Raw genomic sequence first — 23253 nt, forward strand, 5'->3', positions numbered from 1 at the left:
GTAGGAAAGCATGCTGATCTTGCATTGCATTATTATTATTATTATTAATAATAATAATAATAAATCATCCCTTTCAGAGACAAAGCAAGGTCTCACAGCTCCAGACACTCAGATACCAATATACATGACCTCAACACATGGGAAGTATGCAGTTTGAGGCCTTTTACCCATCACCAATTCATGACAAGCCTAGTTTCACTCGTGCCATTTCACCCATAAATTCTGCGCTAGTTTCTTTGTCCTCATGCCATCATTTCTCTCTCACCACGGGATGAGATGAGCCTGAAAAAAGAAAAGGAGGGAGAGCAGGAACGTGATGAGCATGCGGACCCTGTCACCTTGTTGGCGTGGCTGCAGCCCCAGCCCAAACCTCCCTGTAACCAGCTTCTGTGCTCCATGATGCAACCTGCCACTGCGTTCTGTGAAAAGAGCAAACAGTACCACTGTGGTGGCCAATAGATTAAGATATTGGAGGAAAGCTTGCATTTAGGTCATCCTCACAATGCATCAGACAATGAAATGTATAGGTATTTACTTCCAATAGGTGCTTTAGTGTGGTATTTCCAATCTCCTTGAACAGGAACACACATACATCAGAAACTTAGGCCTTTTTCACCCAAGTCTAAGTAAGGAAGAGTCCCCTTATACATATCAAATGAGGTTAAAATGCAGCAAAGATCTCAGCTGGAAAATTGTATTTTAATATTTTATAATAAAAGAAAAAAAAAAAACAAAACACCTGTTTGCCAATACACATTAGAGATGCATAATGAACTTAAATATATATTTAAAAGAAATCTACGATGATGCCCATAAATAATTGAAACCTAGAATCCCCCCACTCTTTGACCTAATTGTGTTTACAGGTATGGAAAGGATTTAAATCTCTAAGCTGGGTTTTGTTTTGCTGTGTCGTAGAGAACAGTGCTATTTCACATGCACATCAAGACCTCCTTCAGAAACAGCAAGAATAATTCATGGCGATGCATGTTTTATCTGGATAGATGGTGAAATGGAATTTTATTATTTGCAGTAGACTGTGAATAAATGCTCAACTGAGTTTGGATCCTACTGCAGTAGGCACTACACAGCAGCACACTCACCTAAGCCAGTATGTAGGTGAAGGCCTTGAACCCACTTTCTGTCACAGCAGCATCCTTGCTGCACCCTTCAAACCTAACATCTACATAACATAGCATAGCAGTTAGGTAAAATAAAGGTGATCTGGATAAGAAGTTATTTACTAATCACAAGTGGGTTTTTTTGCACAGCTTATCTGCGGTAAGTTAATAACTGCCATTGGCAGTCACAGCTGATACTACTCTGACCATTGATTTTCTAATGCATATTTTTCCATTAAAGAGTTGTGTGTATATGTATACATCATGCATAATGTGTGTGTGCCCATATGTGCATACAATACTCCAGATTTGAATCATCGTGTCAGAACATGAAGAAAAAAAATGTCAAGTTGGTAGTCGCATGGCCATATTCTACTGTTGGTGTGCCAGCAAAAACATAGAAGACTTCAACCGAGATGAGTAACTACAAAAGGACAGCATGGGCTAGTGAATCAGCAAGAAAACAGTTTAATCAGAATTTAATAACAAGGAAAAATGCTGATAATAAAATAAGGCTTTCTTCGGCGCTCTATGTTTTATAACAGTCCTGTGCTAATCAAAAAGATGCAAGCAGGCAATGGAGAAAAACAAAATTTATAGGTGATAATAATTTATGGCCATGTACTAAGAATAGACATACTCATTAACATTGTGCATAAAAAAATTAGACCACATTACTGAGAATCACATTCAATACTTTTTTTTTTTTTTTTTTTTTTCACAAGAAAAGGATCTAGCAAGAAGTAATTAAGGAATGGAATCTTAAAAACATTATATTTTCATATGCATTCTTCTCAATCCACTATAAAAGCTCATATAAAAATGCATTAGCTCAGAATCTGAACAAAGCATCAACAGGGGAACTGTTAATAATAAGCATCAATCACTTGTTGAAAGGAACATAGCAGTGCAATAGCAATGGAAACAAAGACAGATGACAGAAGGCCAGATATCCAGTAATAAGATGTCAACCCCCTAGAAAGGCTAACTGCCTAATCCTGATTTCATGGAAGTCGAGGAGAGATTTGTTACCTATTGCAAAGAGTGCAGAATCTGATCACGGCTATATTTGATCTAGTAGATTCCAGTGGACGATAGTCTGAACCCAAGGTAGAAGCCAGCAAGGTAGTGAAAAGGGCTAATATATGTGCTAATCTGAAATAAATAGGAGTTTATCAGGAGCATTTCCTCAGCAATTCATCCTGGCACAATCCTGGCTGAGACAGTGGCTGCAGTTCAAGCAAATGTTCATGTTTCAGCAGGTGCACAGGAGACATGGACAGAAACTGGAAAAGGGCTGAAGAATGGTAAATTTTTGCCTCACACTCAGAAATGGTCAGTGCTTGCTCCATATGCTTATCAGTCAGGAATGACTTGGTGCTGTGGGGTACATACTTTAGGAAAGAGATACAGAGAAATTAAAGAGACTGTAGTAGACTGCAGTAAAAAAAAAAAAAAAAAAAAAAAAATCCAGTATTTGAATGCTGATATTAATCATATTTGTATTAGAAATAAATTTTACATTTTGTTTTGCTGTTTTATCGGTGCTCAATTAGCCATCGCAACTGCATGCTGAGGGCTTTAGTGAATTCCTCAGCACTATGATAAACTCATTGACAATCTGGTTCTTTTCCAAAAATCCTTGGTGAAGAAGTTAAATTCTGACAAGACCCTTGGCTAGAGCTCAGACTAAATGGTTATGGTGGACCCGTCTGGCCTTACCTTCTGTCAATATTTGTTTTTTATGCCTGGGATTCAGAGTAAAAAATATTTATTAGAAAAATCTTTAAATATGTTATTTTTGTAGATGCAAAAACACTGCACCAATGTGTGAACCCTTTTATTCTTTTGCTGATCATGAAATTCTTCCCTACCAAAAAAAAAAAAAAAAAAAAAAAAGTCTTTGGATTTTTGAAATCTGCAGAACTTTTGCAAATACCATTAAATGTAAATAAAGAGGAAATACCAATTAAAGTTTCAAGTTCCAAATCTTTCTTCATTTATTTAGTCCCATATGTTCATTTTGGATCTCAAGAGTATTTTTAAAAATAAAGAGTACATCCTGATCTCCCATGCTCATTCTGCTTCCTCTGCTGATTAACAAACATGTACTGTTCCCATTAACAGTACATATACCCAGAGATGAGGTGGGCTAAGAAATTGCTTATGCTAACTCCTGTTATGTGATTCGGGTGGTGAAAATAGCTACATCACTAGCCAGTGGTTTAACTAATTTAAATTAATTAGTGATTATCATACAATTTTAAGTTCCTTTTGCTGAGTAGCTGAGACAGTATAGCTTATTACTAGTTTAGCTGAACAAATATAAGGAATTTATATTGATTTGGGATTTATTATTATTTGTTATATTTATCTGAGCTGCTTGCATTCTTACTATTTGCAAGAAATGCTATATTTATTTGGCAGATAAAATCACTTATGTATGTGCTGAGCTACCCATGTGTGGAAAATCTCTTATAGATTACTTCATTTTTTTTCTACTGAGATTGTAGCAAACTGCATTATTAAGACTCCAAGGAATCAGGGAACCTTTTCAGATTAGACTAGATTCTGAATTATCATATTATACTAAATCCATGAGTCTTGTCTGGTGATATTTTCCCTTTAGAAGTGCTGAGACTTCTTTTAGAAGTCCCATTCCTTCCAACAGGATAAAAAAACTTCCATTGCTTCGTCTCAGTCTCAAGTAATACCTTTCTTATTCCTGTTCTAATTATTTTCTGCCTACCTGCTACCTCTTTTCTTTCTTGCTGTCTTCATCCTCGCCTGGTTTTCCATCTGTTTCCCAAAGCATTGGCATCAGAATCTTTTTTTCTCTCCTGTTATTTTGATTTTACCATCCGCATTTCCCCTGTGGAGCACAACTAATTCAAATGTGTTGGGATTTTTGCTTTAGACTGCAACAGTCAGCCTTGATCCTCTCTCTTTTCATCTGCCACCTTTCCCATCTGTTCCATCGGCAACAGCAGCCTTGACTCTAGCCTTGTTTTATATTCTCATCGTGTTCTTATTCCTTTTTCCACGCTGACATCTATGTTTGAAATATGAACCCTACACCTATTCTTCAGGTCAGTTCTTAATCATTGCAATTCCTTTTTAAGCCTCGCATCTATTCTGTCACCTGTGAGTAATGTATCACTCATTATTCATAAAGAAAAGCCCCTTGGAGCTGATGAAGATGTAGGATTTCATACACTGGTGGACTGCACTCTGCCGAGGCATGGTACTTGTCAAATAACCTCTCCATTTCAGTTCTCTGCATTCATAAACCACACACTAAAATGTTAAAAGGCAAATACAAGCTGTCGATAATGTTATAGTCCACTGTTTTTTTTTTCCTTTTTTTTTTTTGTTATTAATTTTTGTTATTCATATGTGCTGTTGTTGTTGTTCATTTTTCTCACTTGAGTTGGGCCCTTTTTCTGTGTAGCAGAAGCAATTTTCCCGAAAGATGGGTGTTTTTCCCTCAGCTGCCATAGCACCATGCGGTGGTCTCATCTTCAGAATCCCAAGCAATTCCCATCCACAAATTACAGACAGGTTGAAAAACAAGGCTAGTATGTGCCATTGATGACAACACCTTGTATATGCTTGCTGAAACATTCCTTATGGCTGCACTCAGAATTACGAATAGCAGGAAGTCGTTTCTGTCATTACAGTAACAGAGTGCTGAGGCAGTATGTCGAGCGAGGATACTGGACAAATACTGGTCTGTGGGAAATGGACCATGTAACGATCATCCATCTCAACATGGAGAAGGCACGTTCTCGGTTTAATGTTTCATTCATAAAAGCTATCCGTAAAATCCATGCCTACTCCGTCTACCCTAGAAAAATGGAGGAATCAGCTGATCTTTTCAGGGTTTTAACCTGTTACAGATCTGAAACCTCGACAAGGCCTAGCAGCCTGAGAGATATAACTTCTTTTTATAATCTGACAAGGCAAAATTAGTTCCTGAAGACTGAACTGTTCTGGAGAATGGAAGCCCTGACAGCAGTATTAATACGCATCAATATTATGACTTGTTTTGTGACCTCATTCAGGTCTCAAGAGAGCATTCAAATAAGCTTTTCAAAGATGCTTTCAGCAACAATAGAGACAATAATCCTAACTTTTATGCTAAACTCCTTAATCCAACTGAGGCAGCTTTTCTTAACGTTGCACAGTGCAGGACCAGCTCTCTCCTATGATTTCCTCTTCCTGCATGAAACCACCACACCTGTGTGATCTCTCTCATGTCCTCATGAGGCTGGAAGGCCCACAGCTCTGCGAATAACCAAGAGAGCTGCAGCAGCAACACCGGTGCTGCCCCGTTTCTGGCTGGAGACCAGTAGCCGACAAGGAGCATGAAGACAAGGCTGGGTGCCACCAACATCCCCTCACTGGAGGAGGACACCCAGTCCCTGGGTGCTGAGAAGAGCACAGGCAATTTGGCCAGCTCTCAGCCTCATGAGGGGTACACCCGTAACAGGCAGCCCCTCTGCTCCCTCCACAGCAAAGCAGAACAAAATGCATTGCAGTCACCACAGGAGTAAATGAAACCACACATTTTTCTTCTGCTGCCTGGGTCTGTCCCTCTTGAACCTTACAGAAGGCATAGAGGCATCCGTTTCCATTTATACCCAGGCCGCTAGTCATGGGCATAACCACTTCACACTGACCTAGCAATGTAAAAATGTTTTATGCGTCCTCAGATCTAGGCCATAGATTCATTTATCAATAAATTGAATAAAGCTGGAAATTTGTGTGAGTTCTAAAATGGAAAACAAAACAAACAAACAAAAAAACCACGCCACAAATACATGACTTTTAAAAAGAGAGATGTTCATGATAAAGATTTAGTTTAAACATTGGCTGTGTTACTACAGCCTATTTTTTATGTCTATCATTCGATAGTTTTGTTAGGGCTTCTGTCACTAGGAAAATAAAGAGAAATTAAAGCCATAGCGAGTAACAGATTAAACACAGATCAATGAAACATGGTCTTTTTTTTAATATATATAAAAATAATAGAAAAATTCTACCAATCTTACAAGAACTTTTCAGCAAATATTAAAAAATATATATATTTTTTTATTACATAAATAAGTAAAAGAAATCATGCTGTTGCATAAATTATACTATGGAGATCAAGTGCTTAGCAACATTAAATATAAAGTTGGAGGAATAGATAGAATTGCATGGGACAAGATAATAATTCCTTTCTTCAGGAAATATCCAACAGACATAAAGGTATTTTTGTTTAATTACCTACTGCAGGCATATTTAAAAGTATTCTTTTAAGTTCCCTGTTAAAAATAGGATATAAGATTAGAAGTCTTCTGTTTGAAACATCAGCCCTCTTACCCTTACTATTACAATCTTTAAGCAAAAGAAATGTCTTCTGGGTTCCCTGTTTACTTGTTGGGCATCAAAAATTTTTATTTTCAGAAAATCTTTTTTTGTCAAGCAGCTCACTGGAGTTATCACAGAAATGTGCAGAGTTGTGCTCAACTGAAATTTATTTTTAGTTCTGAAAAGCCACTCCAGTGGCTCAGCCCCAGAACTAGTTCACGGTACAGATAAGAGATATTTTTACTCTCACCTCTGCATGGGCATATCTTCCCGGAGATTAATTGTGATAAAATGTAGTGTTAATGTCAAGCTTTTATAGAAGGAAAATAATAATAATAATAATAATAATAATAATAATAATAATAATAAAGAATTGTAAGGAAAAACAAGCAATTCTCATGAGGTACTTAATTATGTGCTTAGGACTAGAACTACATCTACTTCACAGTAAATGCACAGAAAATTACTTTCTTCTAATTGCATAATTGCTTTAAATATAGGATTTAATTGCAGATCTTATAATACAGAATTGCTGCTCATAATATATATATATATATATTTTTGCATGGAAAACAACCTAAATAATGCTGCTTGTCTTTGCTGAAACTTCATTTATACTATGAAGGAAAGTTATATAGATTAACTGCTAGCCATTATTAGTGTCTATTTAGTTGTGCTTTTACCTGAGGTTTACCTTATTCTCTGCTAATTGTATTGCCCAAACAAGATGTATGCAGAGAGATGGTGTGCACAGATAGCTGGGTTCTCAGCATTTTCAAACATACACTTGCTTTCATTACAGGTCAACATTCACAGCACAGTGCATCAAGGACTTAAAAAGGCAGAGATTAAAAGCTAAAGCAGTCTTATGGGCAGCTCAAAGACAGAGTACAAAAGAAAAACCCAAGATTTAATTTAGCACTTCCCTAACTCTAAACCAACCAGAAAGGGAAACAACCTGAGAATGGAGAACGGGCTTATGCTACAGCCACAAATATTTGGCCAACTTCTGGTATACTCCTACCGCGGTCCATCCTCTGTCCCAAATTCTGGCTGTCCCCTACCTGTCAGTACCAGCTGAAACTACCGTGTGCTTGCTTTCACTGTCAATACAGCCTTTATGCCTTTCTGTTAACTCAAACAGACCTGTTAATGGGATATAATGATCTCAGTTTCTACAACTAGAACTATCAAAAGTGTTCACTGACCGTATCTGAAGAAAATACTGGTCCGGAATGTCATTTTCTGAAGGAGAACCCTCAGCCTATTTGCATCTATTCCACTGGGCTGCCTGCTATTCAGCAGCATAGCAAAACAGGACAGCAATTTTAGCAGTTGGTCAGCAGCTAAATGTCAGGTGCAATGAAATGAGCTTACCCAAAACATACAAGACCTCCTCTAGGAAAACAAACAAACAGATGAAATGCAAACAAACCCAAGGGAAATTGAAAGAGAGCAGAAAGTTCTAGCCTCAACTGCGTCTCCAGACTCTCCTGGTTCCTACCAGTGTTTGCATCCCAGAAAAGCAGTCGCAGTTCAGACCTTCTCTACAGTGAGAAGAGTCCAGTTATTTGGGGTAGTTAGGGAAAACCATGAGTCTCTCAAGCCCTCTGAGAGCTGCTGTTGAACAAGACAGCAGAAAGGATATATTGCTTCTTCACTGCTGTTGCAGCACTGCACATAAAGAACTGGCTCTGGTCTAAATGCTATGCTTTGGAGTGGCGTTTTCTCCATTCATCATCTGATTACTTTATATTTTTTTTAATTACAGCACATCTCAAAATGACATCTCATTAGGACAGCAGACAACTTGGTGATATTGACAAATGCTTGTATGATACCTATGGATAATCAATTACAGCAATATCCCATGAAACAACAGTAAGCTGAAATGGATTGAAAATACCACCCACCTTGGGCTCTTGGGCTTTTGCTAATGGATGTAGGGTAGGCTTCTTTCATCCTGAAGAAGGCAGCAAGCCTGATTAATGTAAATGGATGGAATCTACTTTTAATTTCCAGCATATAAACATAGATTATATCTGTGCTGGTGTGGAATTATTGTTCTATAAAGGAGAAATTGTATTGTCTAAAGTGGGCTTTCTATCTCAAGGATTGAGATAGCAAATCCAAGATAATATGTCCTTGGTTTTTTGTTACCCATTTTATTAATTTTTTTTATTCTAGTAATTAACTTAGCAATATCCTGAGTAACTACAATATAGCATTACTAATTTTAACAACCTAGTAAAATATTACTAACTAATCACCATTTTTCTTTTTTTTTTTTTTTTTTAAAAAAAAGTAGCTATCGATTACATTATACGTGACAACACTTGTTCTGAACTTTCAACTGAATAATTTACTCCAGTGTGTGATTTCATATCCATTGGTCCACATAGCTAACTCTATGCCATGGCAGCAGTTGATTTATTTTATATGGGACTGAAAAAATATACAGTATGATATTGATGTACTTCAAAAATTCTTGCCAAACAGTAGTAATGTAAACATGGAACAAGAAAATATTGGTAAATTATTAAATCCTGCCAATCTATTTTAATGAAGAGATTCAGTCATACAAATGCTCCTATACTACATATGGATATGAATTAATATATCCACCAAATTATAAATGAATAAATGTGCCTTTATAAAAGATACCACTTTTTCATTTGTTATTCTGCAGATTCTTCTGCAGAATTTGGATCCAAGGAAGAAACTGTTTGATTATGTCAAGAATTTATTTTGGAGATCAGAAGGGAGTAATATTAAAGGGAAGAATTTATACATACAGTGGGTTCTATTCTCATTTGACAGTAACGCAGAAGCAATCATACTTTTAAACCATCGTAAATGATGGGTAAAATCAAGGACTTGAAATCAGAGGCATTACCTCCTGAAATGTTGAGGCTGGGGGACGACAAATACAGATGCCACTGGCATATATAACTCAAACTATTATTAATGATTAACATAATTTTTGTAACTATTTGTGTGCATCACAGTAGTAGCACAATAGTGCTATAGTACACAGTAGGCAGTGTACAATATATAGCAAGAGATTATTTTCACCCCAATCTAAACAAAGGGACCTTAGAGCAAAAGAAAGCAGCATTGTTATCATCCTTGTTTGATGCAGAGGAATGTAAGAAAATTGAGGAAATTGTTCACCAGATTTGCACAGGAGATCTGGGGAAGAGACCCCTGTCTCTCTGCAGTTAGTGGGTACTGTGTTTAGCTACCGACCCCCCCCTCACTAAGGATGTTCAGAGTGTGGCTGTGCAGAGCCGTGCAGCCAGTCATGTACCACGTGCCGGGCAGCTAGCAGCAGTCACCACACTGCCTGGCCAGAGAAGAGACAACTTCATCTGTTGCATTCTTGCGTCATGAGCTGGTAGAAAAACCACACTGCAGGAGAGCTGCTCTCCCTTAGTAGACATGACTACCTGGTCTTTTCCATAAAGCTATCTTTTTGAGTTGCCAAATGAAAATTATTATGAGGTTCAGCATTGTCCTGTCTTTAAAGGATGGATTCTCCTTCCAGCCAATATAATTTATTCCAATTGTCAAAGCTCATCAGCTTCTCAGCATGAGTCTTGCATAAATGGATTTATTCCTGGCTGTTTCATTTGCACACTTCATGAATTTTTTTTCCACCTATTTAATTTCATCAAGACTTTCTTCACGGACAATAGTAAACTTGCTGCAAGAATACTGTAATGTAAAATACACTATCTTCAACTTATATTCCTTTGAAAAAATAGGATCAATCCTAGTATGCTTTAATAACTCCTATACTTAGAAAGATTCCCCTTTTAAAATGCTGTTCCTGAAATGGGAACAATATGGAAGTATATGATAAATAGAGCAATAAAGCATGCTGATGGGTAACAGATGAGATAATAAAGTGCTGCCAACTTAGATATGCATTTTCTGTTTAAAGTCTCCCATGGTGAAATTCATAATATTCGGTATTCTGCAGTAGTGGTATAAAACACTCCCATGAAACTGCAGTGTCTGGGAATATTACTATGGTGGTGTTGCTGTTATTTTTCTAAACAAAGTGCCTCTCACTTGCAAAAAAAATAATAATAATAAAAAAATAATCACGTAGTGACTGGTGACTGTGTTGAACATGCTATTGCTACGGTGCAGGGTTTGGGAAATGTAGCTGTAGCTAGTTTGTGGTGAGTGCAGCCACTCAGGGCAGGTACAAAACACAGAATTCATCTCTGTGCATGCTGCTGTATGGCAGTCACAGGGACTTGAGCAGTGCTAGATCCTCTAGAGCCTTCCTGGTTTGATGACCACAAGAAGGGAATAGCTCTAAGTCCAGAGAAAACAAGCATGAACTATTTTTTTTGGCCACGGTGGGCCAAATGCATTCTTCAGTTGCTGTTATTTATGTGTGTTTATCCATTTAAGAATGTTCTTTTTAAAAATAAATTTTGACCTCAGAGAAACAGCTAACTAAATAGGAAAAAATAGGAAATAAAGATGTAAGTTTAATTCCATGAAGCTGACTGGAGCTCACAGTGGATGCTGTAAACTATTTGTATATGCTTGAGAAAAAGAAGATGGTTTCCGCAGTTGCCTGACCCCAAAGCACCTCCAGAAGTTTCAGCACTCCACAGAGGGCTGCGGCTGAGTGGGATGGGTTGGAAGAAGTGGCGGTAGCAAGACCGGCTTTCTCCGATGCAGAAACATGTCAGAGTGGTACTGGTCAAAGATGCCAGCTTTTACAGCCACCTGCTGTCAGCATTATGCTTTTGAAATGGCCAGTCTGCAAATTAATGTTTCCCAATGAGCTGGCCTTTGGGAGTCAAAGAAACAAACAAATGAATCTGAAAGAATGAGCTTGCCTCAGACACTGATAAATCTGTTGTGACAACGTAGGGCTTATTAAACAGTGAGAAATATATTTCCCTAGCCTCTGGGTCAGAAGCAAGTTTTAAGGTTAATAGAGAAAATCAACATTAAAAAAAATGTCAGATGATCTACTTTTTTTTTTTTTTTTTTCCTATTCCGCTTTTGACAAGAAATTCAATACTCTGAACTAGAAAATACAACGCATGTAGAGAGCTTTTAATCCAGATAACACGCTACTCTGAGCTATATGGACATAACTAAAATGGGGTGATGCAACTGGCATTAAAATCTGAAGAGCCAGGGAACCCCGAGCCTCCTCATGCGTCCCTGATCATCCATTCTCAAGCACTGGGGCTGGCGTGCTGCCTTCATGGGATCCTGTGCAGATCCTCGCCTGGACTGTTTGAGAGGAGAGGTGGGACAGCTGAAGCATGCTGGTTCAGAAATAACACCGGCTCGATGAAAGGAGCGCTTGGCAGAACAGAAAAGCTAAACAGTGCTATTGATTATCACGATGTACGCTGCAGAGAAAGAGGGTGGAAATGCAGGGGCTGCCTACGCACAGCTTTTCCTCTCAACAGCAGCAGCAGTAGTTTCAGCAGGGATTTTTCTTGCAATTTGTGGCATTAGAGAAGGATTCCTATGAGCTGGAAGGTCTTGTAGGAGGCAGTGGTACAGCAGCTTGGCCTCCTATCCTCAGGAGGGTTTCTTGGGCTCCAAAACCTCTTATATTTGCTTCCCCAAGTGAAAAAAGACTCCCACTGTGGATATTCATGGAAAGAAACAGACATGCACAGATAGATATAAAAAACAAGTTACCTACTGCCACAGCCCAAAGAACTTAGCAGGTGGAAAACAGTTATCCAAAAACTTACTCTTTCTACTCCACAGTCTTCAGACTTTCTTTCAAAGCACGTTATGTGGTTTAACAACTGTCCCCTGGGGGGAGAGCAGCTCCTAGTAGCCCATGTTGTTTTACTGGTTGCTTTCTGCCCCTTGTGAACCACACTCATGGGTAGTAGGTGAAAAGCCATTGAGGTTCTTGTGCTAAAAGGCATGTGTTTTATATACCTGTTTTACATACTTCCTGCCTCTGTCTGATTCACTCTCATTAGTAACGTAGCAGGTTATAACCAACATTCATTACTGGCTTTTTTAATGGATCTTATCACAGGGATAGTCTGTATGACTGAGGCTCAGTAGGCCACCACCTTCACACTCAGGGGGCCGAACCGCACTAATTCTTTTACTCTTGCATTGGTTCAAGCGTGATGAGTTTAATTTTTGGCACCACCGGTGAACACTTCTGTCAGTACATGAAATCAAGTATGGCAGAAGTGCTGTATGACATCAAGACACATATCTTACAGTGGCATCTTTCACATCACCGGTGGGAAAAAATAATCCAGCTCCTGCCTGCCGTGCGTCACACAGCGCACGTCTACGTTTCACAGACACAAGCTGGCAAACGCCCACGCGAGCTGACTCCAAACCAAGTGCCTGAGCACAACAGGCAAGGCAGCATAAAGCTTTGTGGGGGTTAACACCAAAGTCTGCTTTTTAATTTCCTACGTGAGCAGGTAGGCCTCCCTCACTGTTGCCATGGCTACGTTGCTAGCGGTCCCCAAGTCAGCGAGTTTAAAGCTAATTTGGCTAAGCCTGCATTAGCTGCAGACATTTTAGTGACTGCAGCGTAGACATATTCATAGCATTGAAGGGTTTTCAGAAAGATTTCCAAACAGACCTATGATTTTTATTTTCAACGTCTACTGGCACTGCTTCCACTAACGGAGTGAGGACAGGTTCTGGTAGGTGGGCGAGTTCCCGAAGTCAGCCAAAATGCCAGGGCGTGCTGCAAGCAGCCCAGATATTTTCTACAGCGGTACAGACGTAACTGTAACAACAAGAATTCACGTGTTTAAAGATGAATTTGTTTTCTGTAAATACCATTGGCCCTCCTTTATTCCAGTGTAGAGTCTCCTATGGAAAGAAATAGATTTTGTATCTTTCTGGCACCACAGATGAGCTTATTTTTTTCTTTTTTTTAAAGTTAATCTTCAAATTTGTATAAGAAGGCAATTGTTATATGCTATTGTTACTACAGCCAGCAAATTAAATTGTAGACACAAAGAAAACTATTATTTAATCTCTCTCTGCCTAAATTCCTCTTTTTCTCAACATTATCTTCTCTAATCCCAGAATTAGTATACCAAAGCGTCAAGTAATGGTGTCCTATCATTCCCTTATCTGCTATATATCACTCTTGTACTCATTTCAGCACTAAGTTATCTCTATAGCCTGACAAATCGCTTGACATTGCATACACTCAGGTTGCACTCTCTTGGAAATAAATAATTTATTGCTATCTATTCTATAAATATCCTCAGCACGAGTCATCCAATAACTGCAATGGTAAACTGCCTGAAGAAGTGAATAATGCTCTCAACTGTATTATAAAGTCTCTTAATAAATTAACTAAATATATATGACAGAATCTCTTAAGTAAGTTATTGTCTCTCTCCAGAGCAAAATGTTTTAAAATAAGGTAGGATAACTGATAAGTGTGTTTCCACAGGCAGATCAATCTTTGTGGGTCATGCTCATTGTATCTACCCCAAAGGGCAGCATGAGTACATTATCTTTAATGGATAGCAGGGCACTGAAGCAGCTTTCTCTTTACCCACAGATTTCCTGTTACCAAATCCAAATTAATATGGAGACTTTAAAGGATGAAACCTTACTTTCTAAGTGGTCAGTCTTCTTTAAGTTGCACTTAGAGAAATAAACTCCCTTCCTCGCTGAAAAGGCACACTGCTCGTTTTTACCATCTCAGCCAGAATTAACAGGAGACTGAAAAAAAGGGGTGCCCAAAGCTCTGTAGAGCTGCTCCTACAGCTGGGTATCAAATATGAATCTAGCCAGCATCACAAAGTAAGGTGTAGATCTCCATCACACTTTGAGAACAAAGTAAATTGCTTCAGACAATACATTTCATGCATCCTAACTATATTAATGCACAGCAGTTGATAGACTTTTCAGGCCACATCTTTACTTACTGCATAGCTTGAATTTGTGGGTGAAGTTAAGCAATGAATTAATTCATCTCCAGTAGCACCTCCTGTTCACGGGTCTGAATATGTTCTGAAAACCTGAAGCAGAAAGATACCTACAAGTTCATAACACTGAAGGAAAGGAGTGAGCCATTTGGATGCTACCCCCCTATGCTTAAGAGCCAAAGAAATACTGAGGTTCATGTTAAGGGTAGAAATTTGTAACTCGCCTACCAGTCAAGAGGAGAATTTCAAGCAAATGTCAGCTGAAACACAGATGGTCTCTTCCTTAGAAACAGATTTTGCTATCATGCAGTTTGTTCAGACATCACGGCTAGATAATCCAGTTACTAATGTGTTCTTCATAAGCCTCAACTTTACTACTACTTGAATGTCCTAATTTCTACAATTTTCAAATCATACTGCTGGCATGTTTCTATATCTTTCCATTGATTTTATGTCCATTTATTTTTAAATTATTAGCATTTTTACTTCATAATATCAAATAACATCCCTTACTACCTATACCGTTTTATATTTGCACCTCTTCTGGAAATAAGTCAACAGGCAGAATTTTACAACTAGAGGGTGCTGGAGGACCATAATGTGATGATACGCAAAACTTTCAATGACCTTTAGTGGAAAGAAGCAAAATAAATCAATTATTACTGCTCAGTAGGACAAGTTAATATATTCTGAGGTAATATAAAAACTGCAATATTATCTAGTGTAAGTAAAAATATTAATACTTTATAGCTGATACTGTTTTATTTTAAATTGTTTCAAATTTCCTCTTAAACTTCGTTTCTGTCCATAGTCTTTGTGCAGTAATTAAAGAAAAGCCTTTATCTTAATAGTACACATTCCTTTTGCTTCCTTTTGTGTGAGTTGGAAAGCAAGTACGGTGTATTAGTGATCACATGTTTTATGATAAAACACAAAAGCCATCAAGTGAGCAGGTAAGCAAGAAGGAACAAAGATTAATTTAACAATAAAATCTATAATTGAGATTATACAGATAAAATGTGGACATTAATTACAGATAAATCACTTAATAAGAGTTCTAACAAGAAAATTATCTTCCAAAAGTCATATAATTTCCAACACAGGATCATTATTTTCTTGCCTTCTGATACTGTAAGAAAAAATACAAGTATGAGAATAAATAATGTCTATAAATATAGCACTCTGATTTTATATATAAAAGTTACCCCTCCCTTCTTTCATCTCTGAGTTATCCTTATTGCTTCTTAGAGTCTCTAACAATTCTGTAAATAGGCAAAAATTCTGAAACTTTGAACTAGACCTTAATTATACCATATTTTCCCCCAGTTCAACATGGAGGAATTTAGGATCTCTCTTCTGAAACATTTGGGATCTCCCTTATATTTCCTCTAATGATAAAGAAATCCAAAGGACAACCTGAGGCTGCCTAGCAAAGAAATGCTTTGGAATCTCCATGAGAAAATGGCAAGGAAGCTGGTGGAAAGTGTGTAACCTTGTTCTGAACAACAGATCTCTTCCACCCAAATATGAATTGCTGCTTCTAGACTCAGGAATGAGAAACTTTTGCAGGAATTTGTCTCATGAACTGTAAAAAGATGTTAGGCCAGTAATTACCAAGAACCTCAAAGATGGAAAGTCAACCTAAAACCAGTATTGGGCTATGGATCTCAAAGTGGAGTTGGTTAGAAAACCACAGTTAACAGAGCCATCAGCTGCCTGATGAACCCAGCATGACCTGGTTCTCTCTATATATTCCCAAATTGACCTTCTGACTGTGCAGTTTTGTGGTACGTGGACACTGCTCCATGAGCAGGCAGCAACACAGAAGTGATAGGAGAGTCTTATGCCTTGCATGGGCTCAACACATAACAGTTAGAAGTGCAGCACAACAAATGTGATTTTGTCTGTTTTTACCTTATGGAATATTTGGGGTATGTAATTCAGTCCTTTCCTCTCTTATGAGGAGCCAATAATCTGTATTGCCTTCAATGAATTGCCAAGTTAGTGAGAACTGTCATATTTCAATATATTAACTAAATATTATGCCCCAGTTTTACAAGTGGAAACGTGGTTCTCTATGGTATGTTGACAAGGGCTGAAGCATAGTCTTTATGTGTTCCCAAGGAACATATACTGCTTGGATGCCTTACATACAGGAAGCTTTCATTTGGCTGTGTTTCACCTCATGATTTGCCTTTACAGAGGGGTGTACCCTGGCACCCATGCGAGACCACAGGTACTGATTCCTGCCCTACACATGTTTCTGCAGTCTCCACATCACGTGGTTTCCTCTGGAAAATGGAGAGCAGCCTCTGATCAGAACTGTTGCATGCACAGGACCTTATTTTCCAAAATGTAGCAACCAGATCAATGAGCAGGTGAGGGCAGCCATTAAGTAGCACATAGACACAAGCATTCATGACGTATTTAACAGTCTCAGGGCCTTAGACCTTTGGATACTTCTTCACTTCTACTGGTGGCTAGGTATTAGCTTTGGTCATAGACACTAGAACAAGCAAGCTTGAAAAGTATAACTAGCGTTAAAATGGGATTTCAACACAAAAACAAATAGTTTCTTTAAACTGAAGGCTTTCAAGGGGATAAACAAAACAAAACGAGTAACACATATCAGATTAAACAAAAAAGAAATTTTGACTTTTATACTGCATGCTTGCAAGACACTAGAAAAGATGGGCCAGAGGACAGAGTAATGTAAAAATGTATAATATAACCTGATACTGAAATGCATCTTGTAATACTTCTCCAATAGTCTTGATACCTTTACTCCAGAAAGTAGGCGGTTTGTTTTTGATGTGTCATATCTAGCTTGTGCCTAAGGAAACAGCAGTCAAAATTGGGCACAATGCTTTATTGTCAGCATATTCTCACACACTTTTGAAGTGTGTTTGCTTGATGGATACAATTTCTTTTTTCTTTTCCCTAAATGAGCTGATTTTACAAAATTAGCAATTCTCTGATCTTTATTTTTCCACATAGACAAGATCACCTTAATCAATGCTGCCCTCACTTACAAGGACTAAATAATATTTCACAACTTAGCTTTCCTTCAACAGCACCATCTAAAATTATGAGCAAGATGTTTTTTTCTCTGAAAGTCAGCAGAAAAGCTTTTAAATACTACATATACTATAATACTGGTTTTAATAATACTTAACGTGCACATCAGTGTCATTGTCAGAAACACTTTAAATCTCTGTATATTACTAATAACTGAAGAGAGTTATTCAGCTTTATAATGTCGTATGCGTTATCTTTCATATATTCCTTAAGCAGGATGTATGCTGTACATTTATATACAACGTTGGTAGGAGCACAGACATTGCAGTGTCATGCTTTCATTCAAATTTCAGATGCCATATTTTCAGTACAATCACATGGCATCAAAATGCAACATATTGCTTTGCAAATGCAAATAATTTCACACAGTGGCCTTCATGACTGGGAAGGGGTAATGAAATGGGATATATTTTACAAATGAAAAAATAAATAAAAGATTTATCATAAATATATGGACCAGTATATGACATTGAAGAACAAGAAGCAAAAAGGAAACAGTGCTCTTGCATAAAGATCAATTCTCTTTGCTGCTGATGGAATGACAGGCTTGGGAGGAGGAGGCTTCTTGTTGTTCTTGGCTTGAGATTTCCCAAGCCCATTGTTGACTTCAATGGGCTTCCCATAACAGTCATAATTTGATAATTCAAAATCTCTTGGCAAGCTTCCAACTATGCTGAAATCGTTGGATCTCAGATCAGATTTCGAAGTGCAAACTTTTTTGCATCTGGTCTCACCAACCTATGAAATAAAGAGTGAGGGGAATCATGATCTACTCACCATATTTCATTAACAAACTTAATGCAGCTGCTAGAGAACACCGCAAACAAACATATAGGAAATTACTTGTTGATATGGATACATTACATCAGCCTAATTTGCTGAATGGTTGCTTTATAAGTACTTAAGGATGATCAGTCAATCATATAAACTAATCCAAACATTCCTAATTGTGTAATTTTTCATGCACAAGGTGCCTCATGCTGTGCAACCTGCTATAGTTAGACTCCTTCATTTTGAGATGATAGAAAGGGAGGGAGTATTTTTGTAGAGAATATTTTTGGAAATAAGTCCTGTGCTGATGAACCTTCAGGAAATATACTATTCAATACTTACATTTTTCTGAGAAGCTCCATTCAGAATTAACCCTAAAATTCAGTGTTTGGGCCAAGAGTTAAAATCTGGTTCTACATACTATCCAGGTCAAGATCCTAAATCTCATCCTAGGGTGAAAAGTGAGAAGGCACTTTCTTTGTAGTCCTTGGTGCCTCTCTAAAAGACAATGAAGTAGTTGAGTCACCATCCAAGAATGGATGTAGACATGTAGATGTGGTACTTAGGGCCATGGTTTAGTGGTAGACTCGGCAGTGCTAGATTAGTGGTTGAACTTGATGATCTTGGAGGTCCTTTCTAATCTAAATGATTCTATGATTCTATGCAGCAAAGCTGAGACACCATTCTCCATGCTTCCAACTGGTACCCTGGGGAATGGTGTAACTGGGAAATATAAATTGAGCAGATGAATATCTGTCTTTCCCACAGTTGCATCAAGGATCTTGGTGATCAAGCACTACTGTGCTAAGCAGCAATCCCAGGTGAATCTCCCTCTCCTACAGACCAGACAATCCTATTGGCATATACAATGAATATTTAAAAGCAAAAGGCACTTGATGTCCTTCAAATCAAAGAGTGTTTTTTTTTTTTTGGAAAAAAAAAAAAAAGAAAAAAGAAAAAAACGTTCTGATATTCCCTTCCTTGCATTTTAGAAAGATACTATTTCAGGTACAACAAATCTCTAAGAGGATCACCCTACACTGGTAGGTAGCTTGAAGGAATTTGAAGACTTCTTTCAAGTCACTATGCTTTGTGACTTTGGTAAGTTTCATTCCATTTGGAGTACACAGAAAAGCAGAAAAAAAAAAAAAAGAGTACCGGTTATGAAACATAACTGCATAACTGCATCATTAATGCAATTTGTTCGCATATATAAACTGAGAGTTACTGCACAAAGTGCTGGTGCACAAACCAGGTGGCAGACATGGGGAACTGACATTAAGATAACTTTAGCCTGGGGTTTTCTGGAGTCGCTGATCCACTAAAATTTGGTTCCAAAAGCTCCCCATCCCTTGTTCCCAACAGTCTATCCCTCCACCACAGAGCCTTCAGGTATTCTTCTTTCAGCTGTCTCCACCTCTTGTTTTCTGCAGTTTTAGGCTGACGGTTCAGGATATTTGCATTAGCACATTTTGTAAGTTATTAAAATAATTAGAATGGACTATGGTACCAGACTTACATATGAATGAAAAATATTCTGGAGAATATTATTAGCTTCTATATGACAACTGACAGGTTATCCTGAATAACAAGAACTGTGGAAGTTGGTGATCTGCTAAGTTCCCCCCCAGTCTTAGATGTATTCAATCAAGCTGTGAAGCTGACCCTTGAGCAATGGAAGTGTAACTTGCAGGACTGGACTGCATGTTAACTCAAGAGTCACAGGAATATTATTCCTTCACTACATATTTATCAAATTCCTAATTTTCTCATGGTCAAAACTAGTAAGATTTAGTAGGGCTGTAATGAGAAATACAATCCTGTATGAAATTACAGGCTTCCTTTTGGATTTGCAAAACTATGAGTCCATTCTTCATACTACCAGAGATATATTGTAAAACTCTGATACTAATGCCCATCTATATGCTCTCCTTGCACAACACAGAATATTCCTGTTCCCACTCCAGTATTAAAGAGTATTCTGGCCAAGGCTTTTACAAATCAGTTCTCATTCACTTGCAGGAAGGAGAACTGAGGGAATAGCTTCTAGGTCACCTCTTCCTTGCAAGTAGAAGATTGTTCACACCACATTCACACAGCGCTGTGCTTAGTTTAGTATCAGCTGTACTAGTGATTTATCAGGGTGACACCATTTTCTTTGTAAGAGCAACCTGGCCCAAATATTTCTTTTCGAAGCGCATGCCTCTTGTATAAAAAAAAATCCTTTCATTTCTCTGGGTTTACATCTCATGTGCTTCTACTTTCTATATTCAGTTTCTGCCTGGACATATTTTTTAATATCTTATCATACATCTCATCAACTCTCCAATATTTCTGTTGTTTTCATCTAAATCCTCTTCAGCTCATCTGCAACCTTCCCTAAAACAAGTGAGGTAATGTATATTAAATGCGGTCTAGCTGCTTTTTGTTAACCCTGTCTCTGTGCTAGAAGCGTAACAATACTCCTGATGCCTACCAAAGGCTATGAGGACCACTCCAATGGAAAATTCCATGGGACTTTTAGAGTACCACATGAAGGATTTGTAAAACACCGTTAAAGTAAAACACTGTTAAAGAGGTATGGTTTCCCATACCACTTGCATACATTCAACTTCATCCTGACACAGAAGTTGACCTGCATAAACATTTGTGTAGTTTACCTCACCCTGCCTCAGCATCATGACCCGTGGGCCAGGTCCAGCCTGCAGGATGCCTCCCCCAGGCCTACTGCGCTGGGGACAGGGAGCGGCTGTCTGGGAAGGAGGAGTGCTGCTCGAATCGCGAATGCCGTGTCCCAGATAGAGGCAGGCAGCTGCTCTTCCTCCCACCGGCGCGGAGGTGGAGAAGGGCAGGGAAAGGCGCCATGTCTCTTGGGGCCTGGCCCAAAACACAGATGTAGTTCCAATTTCTCACAGGAGTGGGCCACCTTGTCTGGGTTTATGTTGGACAGGACACTGCCCTTTGATGAGCATTTCAGAAATACCTGAAAACGACTCCTAGAAGCCAGAAGGTCTGTTGTGATGACCCATTCTCACCTTTTCAAAAATTTAAGCTGAGGGATGCTCACTGCCACACTCAGCACCTGCCACTGCCCTGGGTGCTATGCTCCAAAGTTTCAGTGTGTGGACCACTTAACACTAGATTTTCCTTTAAAAAAAAAGTCCAGAATGGTTTTTTTGTTTTGTTTTGTTTTGTTTTTTTCACAACCTTGTTCCTCACAAACATATGTACCTTATTTCTAACCTGAATTTATTTGGCTTCAATTTTTAGTCACGAGGCATGACTATACTTAGCCTGATTAACTGCTGGTACTTACAGACGGTAACAAATCTAGCCTTGATTTTGCAGAATTCAGATGATGTAATCAGGCTGACATATGAAGCCAAATGTTCTTCAGAATTTCTTACCTCCATACCCTTACCTCTGTCAAACTAATTGATAATCATGGAGATCACCTTTAATTTCACCGACCCATTTAAATTTATTAGCTAACATGGGGCTGAATTATGAATATTAATAACATTATTAATAATATTTATTATATTAATATTATGAATATTAATAATAATATTTATGAGTTATTATTATTTGGCCCCTGTTACCTCTTCAATATTTTCCACTGATTGATGCCAGGCTTATAATTATTAACATAATGCCATTTAGCCTTTAAAAGTACTGGCACAAAGTTAGCTTCCTGCAGTCTTCTGGAACCCTCCCCATTTAAAAAGTTTTATTACAAAATCAACATTTATGTTCCACAGCAATAATGGACCAGATCTTTAAAAAAATCTTACAGGCAACTTTAGTTGATAACCAGATTTTAAAATGTCTGACTTTAATAGCTACTGTTTAACATCCTCATTAGCTACTGTCGATGGAAACTAGTTCATCATCTGACTGAATATATCTGGCTTTTCCCCAGACACAGACCAGAACATTTGATCAACACTTCTGCCTCTTCTGCTAATTCTTGACACTTGCAGCACCTCTATCTAATATTGGGATAATACTCTTGTGGCTGTTTCTTGTATTATTGCTATATACGTGCAATATCTTGCTATTGACCTCAGTTATTCTAACCATATATCCCTTTTGTCATTTTGTTGTTGTTATACTTTTTCGTTATCTATTTCCTATATTTTCTGGATTTCAAGTTCTATTAATTGCTATCCATTTCTCCTTTTGCCACTAAGAAGAAAGGAATAATGCTTGAAGCTGAGTTAGTTTAGAGTCACTGGGGAGTCTGTTTTCAATTTTTCTATTTTGTTTTGTTTTTAATTAGTATAGCTCTTCTGGTCTGTAGCTGTCTTGAACAGTCTTAGCTCACCATCATCATTCATATTTTTTGTTTAAATTCTCCCAGACAGATGAGACAAAATGTTTTTCAAATTCATCAAATCTGTCCTTTCACAATACCAAGAATACTAAAACTAGACTAAATTTGTTTTGTGCAAACAGAAAAACAAAAACAACAACAACAACAACAACAACAACAAAAACAACAACAACAAAAAAAACCTTTTCACTTGATCGTTCATCCCGTGATCCCAATTTTAGATTTAGGAATTTTTGAGATGAGAAATGCATTGTGTAGTAAAATTTCTAGCAAAGCTCTGAACATGCTATAGCACTGGCAGTGTCTCAAGCTCAGCACGAGCCCCGCAGGATGAATTGCCTCCCCACTGCAACACAGCACTCTCTGACCTACAGAGCACTTCTCCTCTGACATAAAATCTTCTCTTCCATTCATCCAACATCTTTTGGCATGCACATCTGTTGCTAGTCCTGCCACTTGTGCAAAAATCCTCCAGATGAAGGTATAGTTGTAACAAATTCCATCATTAATCTTTCTTGCATTTGTCCTGTGCTTTTTTCCCACTTTTACCATAATGATGAATTTAGATCATCAATAAAGTAGCTGTTAAGCATTAGTGGGTATTCAGATTGAGTATGTTTTATGGTGCAGGCAGCAGGAATTTGTTATCACATTCCAGATACTG

At 38.0% G+C, this 23253-nt stretch overlaps 1 protein-coding gene and 1 long non-coding RNA gene across 3 annotated transcripts in view; both read right to left on the bottom strand.

The window, feature by feature from the left end:
* Nucleotides 1-794: 794 nt before the first annotated feature.
* On the bottom strand, nt 795-9255 carry LOC118166957. The gene is made up of 2 exons (XR_004750838.1): nt 5992-9255; nt 795-5382 (listed from the first exon to the last, which is right to left on the bottom strand). It is a non-coding gene; the product is annotated as an uncharacterized LOC118166957 (long non-coding RNA).
* A 6123-nt stretch (nt 9256-15378) lies between these two features.
* The window catches only part of GLRB (glycine receptor beta), a 51426-nt gene continuing 43551 nt past the window's right edge, over nt 15379-23253 (bottom strand). For both annotated transcript variants that reach the window (XM_035326117.1, XM_035326116.1), the window contains one exon: nt 15379-18220. In XM_035326117.1, coding sequence (XP_035182008.1) covers nt 17924-18220 — 297 coding nt within the window. In that variant the 3' untranslated portion in view covers nt 15379-17923. The remainder of the gene's footprint in view (nt 18221-23253) is intronic.

The sequence above is a fragment of the Oxyura jamaicensis genome, chromosome 4, assembly GCF_011077185.1.
Source record: "Oxyura jamaicensis isolate SHBP4307 breed ruddy duck chromosome 4, BPBGC_Ojam_1.0, whole genome shotgun sequence".
Classification (NCBI taxonomy): Eukaryota; Metazoa; Chordata; class Aves; order Anseriformes; family Anatidae; genus Oxyura; species Oxyura jamaicensis.